This window comes from Vespula vulgaris, chromosome 1, assembly GCF_905475345.1.
Source record: "Vespula vulgaris chromosome 1, iyVesVulg1.1, whole genome shotgun sequence".
In the NCBI taxonomy this organism is placed as follows: domain Eukaryota; kingdom Metazoa; phylum Arthropoda; class Insecta; order Hymenoptera; family Vespidae; genus Vespula; species Vespula vulgaris.
Genome location: NC_066586.1, coordinates 4,566,319 through 4,584,142, shown reverse-complemented (window position 1 = coordinate 4,584,142; position 17,824 = coordinate 4,566,319). Strand labels below are relative to the sequence as shown.

Sequence of the window (17,824 nt, the reverse complement as noted above, 5' to 3'; positions counted from 1 at the left end):
AAAAATATTTAATGTTAAAATTAATCGGAGTAATCAAGTTTTTTAATAATTTTATAAAGAATTAAAAGTCTTTTGTTAAAAATAAAAATTTCAAATTGTAGTAACGAGTGGATAATGAAACAATAATTCACATCGTGCTCGCTAGATGTCACTGTGATCGACAGAAACATTCCTGTCAATTCTCATGTAAATAAATTTTCAAAGATTGCTCCAAAATCATCGATAAGTGACAACGATCTTTTTCAAGGAATTAATTTATAACATTGTATGAATAATCGATATATTAAAAAATCGAGCTCAAGAAATTGTAACACAGTTTTTAATACTTTCTCCAGTGCGAAAAGAAGTGTCTTTAAATAAGAGATGACGTTTTATTTTTCAAGATATTAGTGACCTAACCTTGAAATGACTATCCGTGCAAGTATTACATATATATAAAGTTTATTAATACTTACTATATATATCATTTGGAATGTTAGATATAACTATTGCGCAGATATTAAATGAAATTGATCAGATACAATATATTTTATATACCGAATGGACAAGTACATATTTCAAGATTATGTTATTTAAGTCATCTGCTGTTCCATTAATGGGAGAGGTAAATATTATCTTTCAAGATTATTTTTATATTGTAATAATACGTAATAATTTCAGATGCTTACAAATGATATAAATTATTATTCACAAGAACATTCTAAGTCATTTAATGAATATTTAAAAGAAACCAAAGATGCTTTTTCTGGTAAAAATACAGATATACAATACTTCCTTCAAGATAATAAATTTGAATGGAGAAGAAATAAACGATGGATTTTAGGAAAAATTACAGTATGTCCCATTTCTAATATTATTGCCATATCTGAAACTTTATATGGCTTATTGAAACAACAACAACATTTACAAGAAATAATTTCAAAATTAAAAACAGAAAATGAGTTACTGATAAATACCAAAAAAGAATTAAGTGTTGATATAGAGGAAATGATCAAAATGAAAACTAATATGGAAAAGGAACTGTATAAAAAATTTATCTTAATATTAAATGCAAAAAAGAAAAAGATTAGGGAATTAGAAAATAGTTTTAAAAGTACAGAACGTGCACAAAAGTCAATATATGATGTAAGCACAGATCAGAGTAGTGAAGACTCTGACATGGATGATAAAAGTACAAAAAATATTGAATTACATTTAGAAGAACCAGTATCTGATAAATGCATGGATCAAAGTGAAGATTCTGATAAAGAAAGTAAAGAATCTTTTTATGTTTCTCACAAAAGAAGTAAATTTACTAATAGGAATACTGTAAATGAAATGGAAGCAACGACTAGTACAACAATTAAACAAAATTATTTTGATAACATTCCAAATAAGAAAATGAAATGTATATCTACAACATCATCAGTATCAAGTAACGAAAGTGAATGTGAATTTAAACTACGAATGCCAGAGACATGTACCATCAAATCAAATGTAAGCCATCTAGATTTTGCAGAAGAATCAGAAGAAGAATTATTTTCTTAATAAAAGTTTTTAGTATTATATATATATATTATATAGTATATATAATATTTGTAATTTATGTACAAACAATGTGCAATTTATTTAATATCTTTTATTTATGAAGTGAAATTAATGAAGTCAATAACAAAATGGAAACGTAATTTTTTAATATTTTACTTGATAAAAATGTAAATTATACATTTTTTTAATCATTAATCATGCAAAATATATAACTGAGAGATTTATATAACTTTCTGTATATAATATATATATATATGCATATGCTTATATGCAACTAATGCATTAAAGAAAAATGGAGAAAGAAATAAATAAAAATTGTATCACATTCTGTGAATTACTATACATTCTATATTTTGTAAAATAACTTTAAAAAAGGTAATTTTACATCATGTGATTAATATTAAATATATATGTATTTTGTTTTAATTTATATTTGGTTTTATAAAACAGCTAGGATAATGTTGCACATTTTTGTGATATGTATGGCCTCTTGGTTGTCTTACATGTTCTTCTCTGATATATACATTTTTACGTTTACTGAGACCATACAGATAAGTAGGAAAATCTGGCCATTTAGTTGACAACATTTTCCAATGGTCTATAGGACAACAACTTTCAAAATGAAGTATTCCCATTTTTTTTAAAAGTTCAGTACATTTAGTTTTTTCACGGATTGGCCCACCAGGTATTTTATATAATAAATAATGTGTCCATGGATAACGTGGGGGAAGACTAATACTTCTATTATATTCTTCTTGTTCAACATTATATAATTTACGAATTCCATCCATAATAAGCTATAAAAAGTGATATGTATAATTTTAAGAAGCATATATATGTATGTGTATATATATGTATAAATAATATATAAAAATAATATATATAAAAAGCATATATATATATGTGTATATGTATATGTGTATATATATATATATATATATATATATATATATATGTATAAATAATATATATAAATGAAGTAAAAAAATATTATAAATTATAAAATATATCAACCTTTATATGTTGAAAATTTTGAATTCCAATTTTTATGCATCTGGAGGCATCAATTAACAATAATCGTTTTCCATCAATAAAATTTTTAACAAAACATTCCTATATCAAATAAACAATAAAGAAAATATAAATATTAAATTTTATAATATTAATCTTATGTATTATCTTTCTTACTGTATATTGAGGTAAACAAATTGTATTTTGCAGCCAATTAATAACATCATTAGTATTCCAATACCAGCAAGGAGGTAAAGGAAAGTTATCAACAATATTTCCAGTAAAAGTATACAATGGTAATGGACTTGAAAGCCAAGGCCTATATTTCCTATTACTTTTATAAATATTAATTTATTCTTTTTATTTTATTAGAAATAATATTATGTGTACAATTTGATACTAACTCATTTATTGAAGTATCAGTATCACAATGTTGTGTATATTTTGATTTTAAAATCTGAGATAACATCCTGATAATTTTACAAACAAATGCTTTACAATATATTTTTATTATATAACCATGTATTAGTATATGTATTGAGTCTTAGAAAAAATATTTTAGTAGAATATATTATTTATTTATTTTTAACATTGATATAATATGTATGTGTTTTTTTTTCGTACTGATATTCACATATTTCATTTAAGATTCTATTCTATTTATTTTTTTTTTTGCCTTTATGCTCTTGTATAATGAATGTGTTGATGTAGTGGTATATATCAAATCTGTTCAATTACTCGCTCTATCGTATATAAAAGTGAAAATTTTCATTCATAATTAATCATATTTCTTTTCTTGTAGATCATTTAAATTGAGTTAGCAATGCCAAATTTACAAAATACATTGTTGCGTATAAAATTGTCGTATTTTATCAATAACAGATGATGTAGGTACACGTTCGACTATATACTTTAACTTTACTTGATTAATAAATGTCTGTTGATTTTAATATAAACAAATTTTATTTTATATATTTTATATTCTTTTTTCTCCTTTATATTTGTTTTATATAAATTTTAAATTTCTTTTACATTACAGTTCTAATTTTCTGGATGGATAGAATATAACCTCTCTTTTATCAAGAAAGATTTTTATAAGCAAGGTTATGTAAATTTAAACATTTTAAAACATGATTGAAATTACTGCAAAACTTGTCAGAGGATCTGTATATTTTTCTGGAGAAGTCATTGAATGTTTTGTTACATTTAGTAATCCTCCAAATCCAATTCATCAAATATCTCAGAGCCACAGGTATTATTACTTATGTCATATAGTTTTATTTAAAAGATTAATGCCATAGCTTTATTTAAGAAAATAATGTTATTCTATTTTATTGCAGTGATATTTTTGAAAGTCTTGCTTGGGCCAGTGCTCAAATTCATTGTCAATGTTCTATGAACAGTAAAGTGGTACTTTCAGATAAGTTAAATACTACTGCTAGATTGGCGGCAATAAATGCAAGTAAGAAGACAGGATTATTATCAAATTACATTTGTTTTTTGAATAAAGTTAAGATGATTATTTAGTTAAGGGATTTTTACAGATACAACTTTTGTACCATGGCAACAAGACAATGGTCATGCTATATTAAATACAAAGCCAAAAATTTTGTTCTGTGATCTAAGATTATCGCCTGGTGAAAGTAAGACATGTAAGTTGTTATTATAACTTGAGAAATATATATAATTAACTTTATTGTACAATATTAGATAAATTATATAAAAATGAAGGAAAGGAACTGTTTTATACATATTAATGTATAATATTATTGTATTTGTAGATATTTATAGAGAAACAATTCCAAGCGATGCTCCTCCTTCGTATAGAGGCCAGGCAGTAAAATATTCTTACAAAATTACAATTGGAACTCAAAGAGTAAACACAGTTATCAAACTACTGCGTGTACCCTTTAGAGTATTATCTTTGAGTGGTAATTATTCTTATTTTGTATTATATATCCAGAAAAAAAATTGTATATTATTAATGTTTCATAGAAGTATTTTATTTATAGAATTACCGGAAATAACGACTTGCAACGATAGCGTCGATTTAAGTCCTAATAATCCTTTTATGGAAACACAGCATAGAGAAACCCCACTAGACATAGCACTTCAAACTCTTCAGGTTAGTTTTTTTAACGTTTGTAAGAAAGTAACAAAATTATATTATAACATTTACATACATATTTACATAAGACGAAATCTTTCCAGAATTTAACTGCAAGAAGAAGTCCCAATTTTTATAATATAACCAATGGACGTGGACGTGTAGTTAGATTTTGTCTCTTTAAAAATTCTTATAAATTAGGAGAGGATATAGTTGGTACTTTCGATTTTTCAAACGCTACTGTATCATGTGTACAAGTCTCCGTTGCTTTACAATCGGAGGAACATGTTGCGGAGGAATACAGACGAGGAAAATCGACAATACCAACTTTAGTTAGTTATAACAAACATCATGAAATGTGTTTAGGTTTGAAATACTCTCATTTGGTATTACCTATACCATTACACGTAACACCAGATTTTACGACAGAACTGGTAACGTTAAGGTGGAGATTACATTTTGAATTCGTAACTACTTCGAAATTAGTTGAAATGCCTTATGAACACACGGTCAGTTGGCACGGTCCTTCGACTTTGGATGTTGAAACGATGATTTGGGATTTACCTCTTCATATACACCCTACAACGGTTCCGCCAAATACGGCTCAACAAACAAGATATAATATTGTCATTTAGTTGTCAAAACTTTGACGGTGGTTACGTTATCGTGGTCTCTTTGAAAGAAACAGAAGATTTTTTACGATAAAAGAATATTGATATTATAATTTATTTCGCACGTAGGTTTATAAGTGTACACACACACACACACGTGTGTGTATATATAATATTAATAATAGTAATAATAATAATAAAAGTACTGTGGTAATAAAAGAAATACGAAAACTTTATTACTTTATTGCAACTTAAATATGATTTAATATGTATACTAAAGTACATGGTTTTTTTCTTTTTTTCTTTAATATCTCAATGCCGCGAATCGTATGGGAATGGTCGTTCTTCAGGATCACAGGATAATCGCGGATGCAAGGATGATGTCAAACTGGGAGGAGACGGAGTGACGTAAGGGTTGTGATGATCAGGATTATAACGATAGTAGCTAAAAGGTTCCCATCGATTAGGATGATGTATTTCGAAGGGTATCGTATGATTCCCATAATACGTTGTTCTCTCCGATACATTTGGAACGTAATTGTATTGAGGTTCCAATAAACTTTGCAAATGTCTGATATATGTTATAGCATGCCTTAGTGATTCAATTTTAGACAGTTTTTTACCTGGTGGTTTGCATATTGGAAGCTTTGATCTGAGAAGTTCAAAAGCGCGATTCATGTCTCTCATTCTCGTTCGTTCGCGATCGCATGCTGACTTTTTGTAGTCTGAAATAAAAACGAATGGGAAATAGAATCTGCGTACGCAATGATCGATCGAATAAACTCTGTTTCATTCGATTATTTTTAATTTAGTTCAGTTAAATTGTATTTCGCATGTCGCTAACTCTTTCGAGTCTATCTATAGCAGTCAATTCGATTGCATACTCGATATCTCGTGGATTTAATATCTCGTTAGATGATATATATGTATTTTGTTTTATCATTAAGATCTAAGATGGATGAAATTGGTAAAAAGATGGGTGAATTTGATAAAAAATAAATGAAAACAAGTTCAAAATTGACAATTCCTTAAAAATATCGTATAGAATAAATTCGTAATTTCGCACGATGTCCCGGTACTTTTACAAATGACATGAAAATATAAACTAAAAATGATGTTGAATGGAATCGAATTGTAAAAATTTAATTTTGTGATTTTATTCCGGATAAGTTAAAAAATTTGATTAAAAATGAAGTCGAGCCGAAAAGGTTAGTTAATATTGTCGGCCGTTCGCTTCGTACTTTTTCATATTTGCATTCGTTATGCTCGTTAGGGATGAAATTAAACGATGCACAGTATTTCAAAAATCCATTGCCTCATACTCGTGAAAAAATGACAATGATGTTTCTCCTGCAACGCATATCGAACCTTGAAACGAAGTATCCCCACGATAGCGAGGATTTTTCAATAAATTTTGATGCGAAGACGAAGAATCATGGGAAAAAAATAAATTTGACGGAGAAATCTACAGAAATGGCTTTCGTCAATCACGACGATGGTTGTTCATACATGTCGAACGAAGAACTTTCCAAGGGATTCTTTCGCGAAGTTTTCGTGGGAACTAACGGAGATCTTCTACGAGGATCATCAAAATCGATTATAGGGAAGATAGAGCAGTCTGACATGGTAGTCGCTGATAACATAAAAAATGAGAAAGAAGAAGAGTCGATGGAAAATGACGGGGTTAGGCAAGAGAAGATGAACGATCGGCGCATCCATTGCGAAAATAAACGGCACTGGAGTCGATGGAGGAACAGCTGGATCACGCAATTGATTTTACATTTGTTTTATCAAATAATGGGTAAGAGTAAAAAGAAATATGCGATAGAGGAAGAAGAGAAAAGCGATGCCCCAAAATCATTATCGTATCTCGTTTATCGCAAGGAAGAGAATCCTATCGTGGACCAAAAATCGCGGGAAGAGATCGTTTCTACGTTCGTAAGACAGATTCAACGTACGCGGGATAAGAATCTACGGGTAATGTTATTGCAACGAGAACTAGAAACTAGATTGCCTGCCGAAAATACTTTTTCTTCGAAAGTGTACGACGAACTCGATTCGCCACGGTTAAGCAGTCCCCTTTGTTAAATCTATCGCGAAATCTTTAATAAACGTATTTGGAAATAACACCAATGAAGATATAGTTATCAGGATGCTTAGATTCATCGTAATTAGATCTACGATACTAATTTCGATATATTTTTCACCTTTTTCAGTTTGCGAGGGTTCACGCTGTACCGATTTTATATTCGTTTCGTGAAGTATCTCCAATTGTGGATGGCCACCTATTATTTCTGGTTCCGGTACTCTTATTATTAACACATTGTCTGAAGTTTGTTGGCGTTCCTCGAGACTATTAGGATCTTGCCATCTTCTTCTCAGGGATTGACGTCGAATCACGGTCGGATCGTCTGCAGGAAAAATTTACTAATGACGCGATTACCGATAGCTTTAATCGAGGACCGCATTCGACGAGGACATTCGAGGGACCTTAATTCGCTTCTTCGCGTTGGAAGCGTCGAAGTTGAATTTCTTTTTCTTGGATCGTTCTCCCAACAGGCCATTTTTCTAAATGATAATCTCGAAGAGTGCGATAATCTCTTTACGAAATAAGGCACATTTGATTCTTTTAAGTTAATTGCGAAGAAGCGAATAAAAGAGGAGCATCGATCGTTCGTTCGCTAAACCAACCGTTTTCTTCCATTTCGTTGATTACCAAGATCCGTCGAATATACCGCGACGAGCAATACGATGAATCACTCGAAAGGTACCTGATGCACTTTGCGATAATTGATCCTGTAGGTGTTGATCGGCCGTCGATAGAACATTCGGTAAAATAGTTTCTTGGTGGTTGACGATGTCCTGCCGTTGTCGTTCACGATCTCGTTCATGTTCCATTTCTCGTAGCTCTTGTTGCTTTGAATTCTCGTCGAGATCGAGTAAAATGGGAGAACGCGCGTATTCCTCGTCGTTGCTCTCATTTTCCGACTGAAAAAGAAATACCCCTTTTGCCTCTTTCCGTTTTTTTCTCTCTTTCTCTTTCTCTCTTTATGTATATATATATATATACATGTACATGCACATATACATACATACATACATATATATATATATATATATATATATATATATATATATATATAAACTATCTATCTGTCTTTTTCTTTCTCTTTGTTCCCTTTATATTGCCTCTCGACTGATATAAAAGCATAGCTTCGATCGCGAGAGGAGTCGTAAATGATAGTACCTCGTTTCTCGATAATTCGTTCGGATATCTTTCCGGATTCTGTTCCATGCCAGATTGGATCGGACGTGGGCCACCGTTTCGTTCGGAGAAAGTCTTTCGAATTTTCACTCCTCTTCCGAGCGAAGAATGAAAAACTAGAGAGTAGTCCTCCTCAAATGACGCCCCCGTATGGAATATATCTTGGCCGAGCGTCGTTCTCGTTTGTCCTCGGATAAAATGTGGATCGGGCACAGACAGTCGTTATTAATGTTAATTTTATCCGTTTATTAAGTATTCAGGTGTTCCGGTAAGGGGTTCTCATTCATTCATGTTTGAGTTCTTGCGGCGTGCCGAGTGCATCGTTTACTTTTCCAGGAAAGTATCAACATTTTTCCTTCCAATTTTTTTAGATTTTTTTTCAAAGAGTTCGTGTCGCATTTCGAACAGTATTCATGAAGAAAATAATGGAGACAATCGCAATCAGGTTAATTAAGACTACGCTCAGTACATTTTTCAAGGGACATTTCTTTTCCTTCTATCATATTTAACGAAGGAGATGTTAAGAAAAATAGTTAATCTACGTCAGTATACGCTCCTGCTGTGCGACATCAGCATCGCCGTGAGAATCCCTGAGTTGATCGGTATAAACATGGGGAATACAAACGTCGAAACATAATAGACGCTCGTTCGATAGAAATACTAATGAGGCAGAACCGTGCAAGTATAACAGATCGCTAAGAATGTCGTTCGTCGAGAGGAGGATACGATGGAAATTACGACTTGGAAACGTCCTTAAAAATGCTTCAACGTGAGCACGCTTCGAATCGAATCTTTTTCGCCTCATTTTATTACGTGAAACGAGCATGTAAACCGTGTATATTCATAAATTTCTATGTGCACTTACGTATATACAATATTATATATCGGCTACAAATTTATACGGAATTTTCGAGCATAATGCAAATTCGTAATGGCATCTTTCAATATATAAAAAATAGAAAAGAATACAAAAAGAATGTGAATTTAATGGGATAATTTGTGAGAGTGCGTTTACATAATAATGATATATAAAAATATTTCTTTAACATATCAGATTAAAATTAAAAGCTAATTAATATCGTCTCCTGATAATGCACGTGTCGTCGAAAAGAGACGAGAAAATGCATTTTTGGTCTTTCTTTTCTTTTTGTTGACTTGTACATATCGTCGAGTTCTCTTCGTTAGCGAAATATTACTGAACCAGCATATCGCGATATTCTGGACATCAACGATGTCCTCGTCGATGTGTCGTTTGTGTTAGTGCAATATATTTCGTGACCTGTAAATATAGAATTTTATTTTTCCAACGCATTATCGTTCGGTTATACAATTGTGAGAAGGTTTACGAAAAATGTTTATACCGTAATATTCGTGCCGATTGCAGAAGTAATTCATTAGTATTACGCATAGTTCTTGATTAAACGATAAATATATCCATGGATTAACGCAGCTGGTTAAACTGTTTAAAAGAGCCAGGATGGTGAACGTGGGACCTGAAAAAACGATAAAAGATAAAGGATTAACCTTCGATAAGGTCTTTAATAAATATTGATAAAATTTTTACCATAGAATCGTTTCCTTTGAGATCCCTACTAACGAACTTTTACTTACCATTAACGAAAGATGATTTAGAAGCTTCGGGATCCCAGACTGCCCAGAGTTCGCATCCGATGAACGGAATGCTCGTTATAACATAGAGAGTGATTACAGCTATAGTCTGCCTTATGGTATTGATCATTGCCTTAGAAATGAATGAACTTCGATTACGAGCCAACCCACTGACACTTCTAATGTATGTTCTATCGTCGGCAGCACCGGACATTCTATTACTTTGCCACACACCGACGCAGATTCCAATGTAGGTATATACCAGAACGATGAATGGTAAGAGGAAGACCATTAGACTGTACCTACGTTAAGAATGAACTCACAAAACTTTCCTCTGCGTTTACGTTCTTGTAATAATGAGAAGCAAAGTAAATCTTGATTCGAGGAAATGATAATAGAAAAGGAAGGAAGGAAGGAAGGAAGGAAGGAAGGAAGGAAGGAAGAAAGCAAGGAAGCAAGAAACGAAGGAAGGAAGGAAGGAAGGAAGGAAGCAAAGATGAAAGAGAAAGAGAGACAAGAGCAAACGGAATATCGCTTACCATGTGACGTACGCTCTTTCGCCAAACTTTATGTCAAAAGTTGCCCAGCAGTCCCAAATTCCTGGCGTTACTTCTTGATACGAAAACACGAATAACTGGAATTTAATAAAATGGCGATAGGAACGATATTCGATAAATTCTCTATTCTTTCCATATCCGTTAAGGTATAGTAATGGTAAAAAATAGAAAAATTTGTGAGTTGTAATTTTGATACCTGGGGTATGCACAGAATCAATGAGAGAGACCAAGCGCAATAAACCATTATTTTTGATTTTCTAGACGTAAATCTGCAATAACTGAGAGGATGACAAATTGCATGATATCTGTCGATCGCCGTTGCCGTCAGAATGTAAGAACTTAGATAAGGGCCGAACGTTTGAAAGAATTTCACTAGCTTACAGAGCACCAACCCTCCCTGGAATCTATTTCATTTAAAATCCTTCTCAATTATCATCGTTATTGTCTCAATGACTTAGTACAGAATCGAACGGATTCAAAAATCAAAGATTCTTACCTGTAAGTGATATCCCAAGCGAGTTGCGGTAAGACGTTGAGTAAACCTGTCAATAAATCGGCGATGCTAAGATTCATAATGAAGAAGTACATTCTGCTGAGTTTTTTACGGGCACGATATCTTCTTAAATAGATAGAAAACAATACCAAACTATTTCCAAAGACAGTGACAAATAATATAGTCGTTAAAAGTGCGATCTCCCATTTAGCGAGATACTCGTCTCTGCCATCTTTCTGACTATCGTCTATAAACGACGAATTTTCTTTCTCATTCATCGTTTCTTCTTTTAACACAAAAAATACTTTTGATCGGCACTCCTTGATGGACCACTGAACTAATCCGAATAAGTTTTCGAAGACGATTGCGCATCTATGCGTATCGTTCGAACGTATGTGCGACTGAAAACTCTGCCAATTGAATATTCATATCGACTTCCGTTCTTGTCGAAATAACCTTCTTATCGGTATAATACCACATATTGAAGTTTCTTCGAAATATATCTTTCTTAAATTGAAGAGGAGTAATCCGTTTTTACGATCAAATTCAAAAATATTTTCACGAACGAATCGATGTACTTTGATGAAGTCCACTCGTCAAGAAGTCTCATAAAAAAAGATAAAAAAGCACAAATCCAAAAAAGAGTTTACGTTCTATTCTAAAGCAAGTCCCGAGAACTTTTGATGGAAACACAGCTCGATGCGTTGTCGTACAGACGCCAATTTCTTGAATGCAAAGTCCATCTTGTTCTTTATTATTTTTTTTTTTCTCTTCAACGCGCACCAATGCCTTCGTCGATAAATGAATTATGATGTCTTGTTATTTTTTTGAGTGACGTATTAGTAAATGATTTATTAATTCTCATCGTGTTATGTTTTTCAATGGTAAGATGCCAAGGGTCAATGAGAGAATCGTTGTTGAAGTGGTCGGTACTTCTTGATGGACAGTACTTCTTGTGAAATAAAAAGTGCTAGCTATGATTCATATATACGGGTCTATTGTCGTTCACACGTTTGCGAGGTTTTTTTTTATCAGCATTTAATTTGCTTCTATCTCCAATACTCGAATATAGTATACGAATGCTCCTTGCGAATGATATCGAACTATTTGGAGATGATTCATACGTAGATACATATTTGCATATATATTATATTATTATATCTATTTATATATTATATTTATATATTTATTTATTATATATATTATATGTATTTATATATCTACATAATTAGATACCTTTTTAACCATATATTTATTCTAAGAGAAATGTTTTGACATTTGAGTCACAAAAATTCAGTCAATACAAATGTAAATTATCTGACTATTGTACATGTGTATATATATTAACTTGATAAAAAAATATTCGAAAAATTTTTGCAACCAAATTATTAATTATCTTTCATCTTGATATTTTCAATCCACGAGGTTAGCCAACGTGTCTTTTTTTTTCTTTTTCTCGTCAACTAGTCGATCGTCTGAACGACCTTGGTCGTTTACTCATTTGCCGACTTGGATTCATTACAGAATTTGTCCGGTTTTGAGAAACACGTTTATTTTTTTAACAAAGTTTTGGAAGGATCACGTAATTAGGGTTGACCTTCTTTTCCCAAAGATCTCTCAAAATACGCACGATCCGTCATTGTAAACTTTTTTCTCTTCTTTTACGAGCAATTCTATGAATATTTAGTTTTTTCTTTTTACGTTTTATAAAAATTGGAACAAATCATACAGATTATCTTTTAAAGACATTATTGACGATCATAAAATAAGAAATAATAAAGTGCAGATAATAAAATGGAGTTACTCTATAAATGTCAAGTAAATATTATATTCTTCATGATACAAGTTTATTCAGTCGAGGAATATAAACTTACTGATACTCATCGGCTCGCTTAGAATTGCTAAGTAGAAACAATTAAATAGGCGTGTAGTTCTTCGTCGGGTCAAGTAGACATCTAAGCGGAAAAGTTACGAGCTATCTTAATTTACTATATTTCTTACGTTTTTTTGTTATGGACTGCTAATGAAGTATTATGAAATATCTAGGATATGAAATATCAATGTAACAAGTATTCTAAGATTCTGAATATTTATATAAGCAAAATATATGTGTATATATATATATATATATATATATATATATATATAATATTTATATAAGACTCTCATATTAGGAACAGTTTTTTTTAAATCATTAATTTTCTACTCTTATATTTTTTTTATTTTCATAATTAATAGTAGTATCTATGAAAGTAATATTTTTCTTAAGTATGTATAAATGAATAATTTTTAATTTCTTCAATTTTTTCATTGCAGTAGGAATGAAGGACTTTTAAGAAACAATCACTATTGTAGAAATAGAGTTATGCATTGAGAATTTGCATTGAGTTATGAGAAAGAGAGAGAGAGAGAGAGAAAGAAATTGTATTTTATATATTCAATATATTATTATTTCAATATGTATGTATCCACTGGATGTATGTACTATCGAGCTTTCATCTCCTACAAATATATAATGGAAGATTTCGATTTGAGAGAAAAACTCGGAGAGACGGAGAAAGAGAGAGAGAGACAGAGAGAGACAGAGACAGAGAAGGAAAGAGATATAGATAGAATAAAAAAGGAGCATTATGTATATTATACTACATACATACGTGCTTGTGAAGTATGCGAACAAAATAGCCAGATTTGCTAGCGATCGAAATTTGCGGATTTGGCAGGTCACCGAATAGCGATGCATTTATATGAATACGAATGTAACAATGTAGAATAAAAGGGAGATGGGTTTCTTGCCAACTCTTTCGATGACCATTCGTGTGGTCCGTCAGCTGGAAGTAGCGTTATTATCGACGTTATTCGCGTAGCATAAGAAGGAAGAATTCAAAAAGTATTCGATATGGATACATACCTACATACATATGTACATAACATACAAATACCTCTGTGTGTATGTGTATGTGTATATTATATATATGTATGTATATACGTATAGTTAGATAGATATAAAGGGAATAGTACACAGTGAACGTGTTTGGCGGCGAGCCGCAATTTTCCCGAGGCAATCGAAAGTTCCCGTTTGGCCCCATAAGTCACTTTATATCACCGTCACATTAGTTCTTCCTCTTTTAGCCCTTCGTGCCGCAGGTCGTGCAATATCTTTGCGTTTTCTCTGTCCTCGAGCGGTAACTCGGTGTCTTCTGCTTTTCGCAGGCGTAGCAAGTAAAGACGTTTATCATTGTCGACATCGTTCTTCGGCGTCGGCCTGGTTATTACGGCTTATGAGAGCTAGCGAGAGAGAGAGAGAGAGAGAGAGAGAGAGAGAGAGAGAGAGAGAGAGAGAGGGAGAGACTAAAAAAGAGAAGAAGAAAGAGAGAGGGGTTAAGCACAAAGGTCGATATAAAGGGAGAAAGTGATGACCCCGCGTCGGAGGAAAAGCTTCATAAAGTAAATTACTATGTGCCACACGTATATCTTACGAGGATTAAGTACAGACTCAGTAGGGCTGGGATAAGCCAAATCACAACGTTTCTCTTCTTTTTTCCTTGTAACAACGACGATAAAGTTAAGGAAAGAAAAGTAAGAACGAGTCTAGACGATACATTGCAAAAAAGTCGGTGCGGAATTCGTTACGTTTGCATTGCAATACGTAAGGAGGAATTTAATTCTCTCTTTTTCTCATTCTGCGACCTTTTCCAATAACATGCCACTCAATGAATATTTTTATATTTAATGAGGTATCTCGAACGAATCGCGAATAACGGCTTAAGCATTTAATAAGACATAATTAATCGCAAACACGAGGGGGGTGAAGATGAAAAGGGTGGAATAAGGAGAGGAAGGCAAGCGAGGGTAAATGTTGACTGATAAAGGAACAAATTGAGATAGGGTGGGGGTATTGTGTGCAGTAGGTATTAAAACGGGTCTCTCCTAGCTCGTTCGTATTCTGTCAAGGGGGATTTTCACCGTTCTCACGACTCACTTCAACTTTTCTCTTCGAGAACTTTTCTTCATTTCTTACCAACACCAAATTCTAGCGCGTGGTAATCCCAGAAAATAAGTAAAGCGTATTTCGTTTATCCGTTGTTACCGACCAATCCTGTTAGAACCATGCTGCTTTTACTTTACCTAACGAAAATTCTTTCGCTTGTAAAACGAACGTCTCCACGGCCCTACTTCGAATCTTTATGGGGGAAGTATAGCGTTTTTTTTTCAACTTCTCTTTCCGCGATTCTCGCTTCCATTTTCTTCCTTGCTTTTCTCATTGGGTTTAATCCAGCCAAGATATTTATTTTCAAATTATTTTCTCTATTCGTTTATTGCATTCGAAATTTTTCTTCTTTCTCCGTTTTCGTTAATCTTTTACATATCTACCTTTTTTAATACTTTTCCCAGTAATCTGTGATATAACGATTCTCAAAGGAACGCATAGAAGAAGAATAAGAATCGATCTCTCTAGAGCGTCTTTTATCGTTAACCTCGACAGACAAAGGGTTTTGTTTAGAAAGTAGGCAAGAGTTCGCCGCTAGTTTTACACGCCTCGAACGTGTAATTCGATGAGCGTAGAAGTCAAATTCAAAACGAATAATACAAATTTCTCAGAGAAACAAACTAATGGAATTAATTAAAACGATCGTGATATATCTCACTAAGAGCTCTTCTCTTCTATTTTAGATACCTCATAGTTTCCTCGCACAGCTACTTTCTGCTGCTATTTATCAAATGATAATAAAAGATATTTACCCGTACCTTTTCTATGTATATTTATGTAAACATAACTTGTGTCATTAATTTTATCAAAATTATCTTACAGAGATTTTGTAACTTCGATAAGACTTATGAATAAATGTTACGACCGAAGAAACGGAATTCACAATGGCCTTTTATCGTTAGTGGAATTCACTATGTATGGAAAAGTGTGCCGAAAGACGAATTAACATCCCGGTGATGGAAAATGCGCGAGAAATTACTGGACGAGAGAATGGGAGTATTTCACGTAAAAGACGAGAGTGCAAAAAGGGTCTCGCGAGGAAGAAAACGAAGGTGTAATTTCGCGCTCGGCAGAACCGCGAGTTATCCTCCTCTTTCCTCTTCTTCCGTTGCGCACTTCTCTATTTTTTATCGTTCTCTCTCTTTCTCTTCCCCCCCCCTTTCTCCCTCTCTCTTTCTTTCTTTCTCCCTCCCTATTCTCTCTTTTTCTCTACCTTTCCCTCACCACGGCGACAACAAAAAGTAAATGGCAATCGTATAATTTCATTCGTTAAGTATTTTCTCGTTTTCCAGTGCACGACTCATTCTCGAAGATCATTTGCATAGCCACGTTACTGCTATTCAATGCGTTCAAGTTAGACATTGTCAACCAGAATCGATCTTATCGCCTTGCATAAATCATGCGAGCGAACGCGTATCAAGTACCGTCTGTAAGATTTATGCGAATCATCGACTCGAGCGTCAATTAGCCAGAGGCGCATACTTGTTTGTGATTTCGCGATGGATCGCTACTGTGCTTTACTTTAAGGCATACTTGTTTGAATTTTAAGTCGTTCAGTTAGTACCCGCCGTAAATTTTGCATCCTTCTCCTTTACCCCTTTCTACCTCATCCACCATCGCCAACACTGAGGAATCGCGCCGCTTTGCACTATGTCTTTCAATGAGTTTGAATGGCCCTCAGCAGAAAAGTACGTCTGTAATGGGCGTCCTCTGTTCTCGTTAACGGTGCGATAGGCAAAGTATGGAAGGCATGGACCACAACGAAGCACACGGAAACTTACCTATAACTTTTGGTGGTGACTCGAAATCTTGTTAAATAATTTGTTCCCTTTTGTGTAAGATTTTCTCTAGCGCATCACTATCTCTCGTTTGTTTCGCAAGAGACAGAGCATTTACGATAAAATTAATATGTCTTGCCCAACGGCCGGACGTTTCTTTGATAACATTTCGAGTTTTCGGTCTTTCTACTTTAATCTAATCGCAATCTTCTATACATCAGTTAAATATATGTTATATATCATAGAAACTGCAGATCTCCTACAATTTATCCTATCATTTTTTCTCATCAATTTAATTTTTATCTTTTCTTTGCGATTTCTTTTTCTTCTTTATTTTTTATTCTCCTTTCTTGCCCATTTTCCTCTCTCTTTTTTTTTTTAAACGATTTGACAGAGTGTGAAAAAACGTTTGACAGAGTATGAAAAATAATGTGTAACTGTGTACATCGAGATCAATTTGAAAATATTCGTTCATAGCGTTGGTTGCTTTATTAGGATCTACCGCAATTCAATTGATATCGTCGGTAATTTTCGTTATCGTTAATCTCATGTAAGCTAAAATATAAATAGAAAACTCGATATTTTTTAGAGTAATTTTATGGAAATTGTCGCTGTCGAAATGAGGCAATCTAATAGTTCCCGTATTATTCATTCGTACTAATTGATCGTCAGCTATATGGCATCGATCGATTCAGTTTTGCGAAACGAAAACGATGCTATTGACGTTATCGGGGGTGAAAAAAAAGGGCGAACAAAATTCCGCGTTTCCGCATATAAATGTGGTTGCGTGAACGTGGCGACATAGAACTAGCGAGACGTAACGAGAAACAATGGGCGGAGTATTCGATTCTCACGTCTCGATTTTCTACAGAACGATTT

At 33.0% G+C, this 17,824-nt stretch overlaps 4 protein-coding genes and 1 long non-coding RNA gene across 8 annotated transcripts; 3 read left to right on the top strand and 2 right to left on the bottom strand.

Moving 5' to 3' along the window:
* Positions 1-165: 165 nt before the first annotated feature.
* LOC127064922 (DNA repair protein xrcc4-like) lies at positions 166-3,051 on the top strand. 3 transcript variants are annotated; one of them, XM_050996614.1, is made up of 4 exons: positions 166-604; positions 661-1,476; positions 2,749-2,834; positions 2,911-3,051. In XM_050996614.1, the coding sequence occupies exons 1-3, from the start codon at positions 473-475 to the stop codon at positions 2,791-2,793; spliced, it is 993 nt and encodes a 330-aa protein (XP_050852571.1). In that variant the 5' UTR covers positions 166-472; the 3' UTR covers positions 2,794-2,834; positions 2,911-3,051. The 3 variants fall into 3 exon arrangements, with proteins under 3 accessions (XP_050852571.1, XP_050852561.1, XP_050852551.1); XM_050996604.1 differs by having other exon boundaries at positions 2,749-3,017; XM_050996594.1 differs by lacking the exons at positions 2,749-2,834; positions 2,911-3,051 and having other exon boundaries at positions 167-604; positions 661-1,662.
* A 140-nt stretch (positions 3,052-3,191) lies between these two features.
* Positions 3,192-5,479, top strand: LOC127064904 (RAB6A-GEF complex partner protein 2). 2 transcript variants are annotated; one of them, XM_050996561.1, is made up of 8 exons: positions 3,192-3,251; positions 3,341-3,425; positions 3,578-3,790; positions 3,879-4,000; positions 4,083-4,190; positions 4,320-4,469; positions 4,551-4,663; positions 4,750-5,479. In XM_050996561.1, the coding sequence occupies exons 3-8, from the start codon at positions 3,669-3,671 to the stop codon at positions 5,278-5,280; spliced, it is 1,146 nt and encodes a 381-aa protein (XP_050852518.1). In that variant the 5' UTR covers positions 3,192-3,251; positions 3,341-3,425; positions 3,578-3,668; the 3' UTR covers positions 5,281-5,479. The 2 variants fall into 2 exon arrangements, with proteins under 2 accessions (XP_050852518.1, XP_050852528.1); XM_050996571.1 differs by lacking the exon at positions 3,192-3,251 and having other exon boundaries at positions 3,260-3,429.
* On the bottom strand, positions 5,468-9,057 carry LOC127064932 (uncharacterized). The gene is made up of 4 exons (XM_050996627.1): positions 8,504-9,057; positions 8,028-8,244; positions 7,464-7,667; positions 5,468-5,981 (listed from the first exon to the last, which is right to left on the bottom strand). Exons 1-4 carry the CDS (start codon positions 8,549-8,551, stop codon positions 5,569-5,571), a joined length of 882 nt encoding a protein of 293 aa, XP_050852584.1. The 5' UTR covers positions 8,552-9,057; the 3' UTR covers positions 5,468-5,568.
* Positions 9,058-9,487: 430 nt separating this feature from the next.
* LOC127064914 (vasopressin V1a receptor-like) lies at positions 9,488-11,955 on the bottom strand. Its single transcript, XM_050996582.1, has 6 exons — positions 11,183-11,955; positions 10,883-11,090; positions 10,669-10,763; positions 10,133-10,431; positions 9,883-10,014; positions 9,488-9,800 (listed from the first exon to the last, which is right to left on the bottom strand). The coding sequence occupies exons 1-6, from the start codon at positions 11,455-11,457 to the stop codon at positions 9,703-9,705; spliced, it is 1,107 nt and encodes a 368-aa protein (XP_050852539.1). The 5' UTR covers positions 11,458-11,955; the 3' UTR covers positions 9,488-9,702.
* LOC127064946 (uncharacterized) lies at positions 10,144-11,061 on the top strand. Its single transcript, XR_007781873.1, has 3 exons — positions 10,144-10,248; positions 10,334-10,832; positions 10,948-11,061. It is a non-coding gene; the product is annotated as an uncharacterized LOC127064946 (long non-coding RNA).
* Positions 11,956-17,824: the final 5,869 nt, after the last annotated feature.

Coding starts and splice junctions, on each gene's coding strand:
- LOC127064922 (XM_050996594.1), top strand. CDS start 473: ATGTTAGATATAACTATTGCGCAGATATTAAATGAAATTGATCAGATA. Junction 605..660: donor CTGTTCCATTAATGGGAGAG/GTAAATATTATC, acceptor TAATAATTTCAG/ATGCTTACAAATGATATAAA.
- LOC127064904 (XM_050996561.1), top strand. CDS start 3,669: ATGATTGAAATTACTGCAAAACTTGTCAGAGGATCTGTATATTTTTCT. Junction 4,470..4,550: donor TAGAGTATTATCTTTGAGTG/GTAATTATTCTT, acceptor TTTTATTTATAG/AATTACCGGAAATAACGACT. Junction 4,664..4,749: donor TAGCACTTCAAACTCTTCAG/GTTAGTTTTTTT, acceptor AAATCTTTCCAG/AATTTAACTGCAAGAAGAAG.
- LOC127064932 (XM_050996627.1), bottom strand. CDS start 8,551: ATGGAACAGAATCCGGAAAGATATCCGAACGAATTATCGAGAAACGAG. Junction 8,245..8,503: donor ACGAATTATCGAGAAACGAG/GTACTATCATTT, acceptor TTTCTTTTTCAG/TCGGAAAATGAGAGCAACGA. Junction 5,982..7,463: donor ACCCTCGCAAACTGAAAAAG/GTGAAAAATATA, acceptor TTTTTATTTCAG/ACTACAAAAAGTCAGCATGC.
- LOC127064914 (XM_050996582.1), bottom strand. CDS start 11,457: ATGAATGAGAAAGAAAATTCGTCGTTTATAGACGATAGTCAGAAAGAT. Junction 10,015..10,132: donor TAAATCATCTTTCGTTAATG/GTAAGTAAAAGT, acceptor TCGTTTTTTCAG/GTCCCACGTTCACCATCCTG. Junction 9,801..9,882: donor CAATCGGCACGAATATTACG/GTATAAACATTT, acceptor CTATATTTACAG/GTCACGAAATATATTGCACT.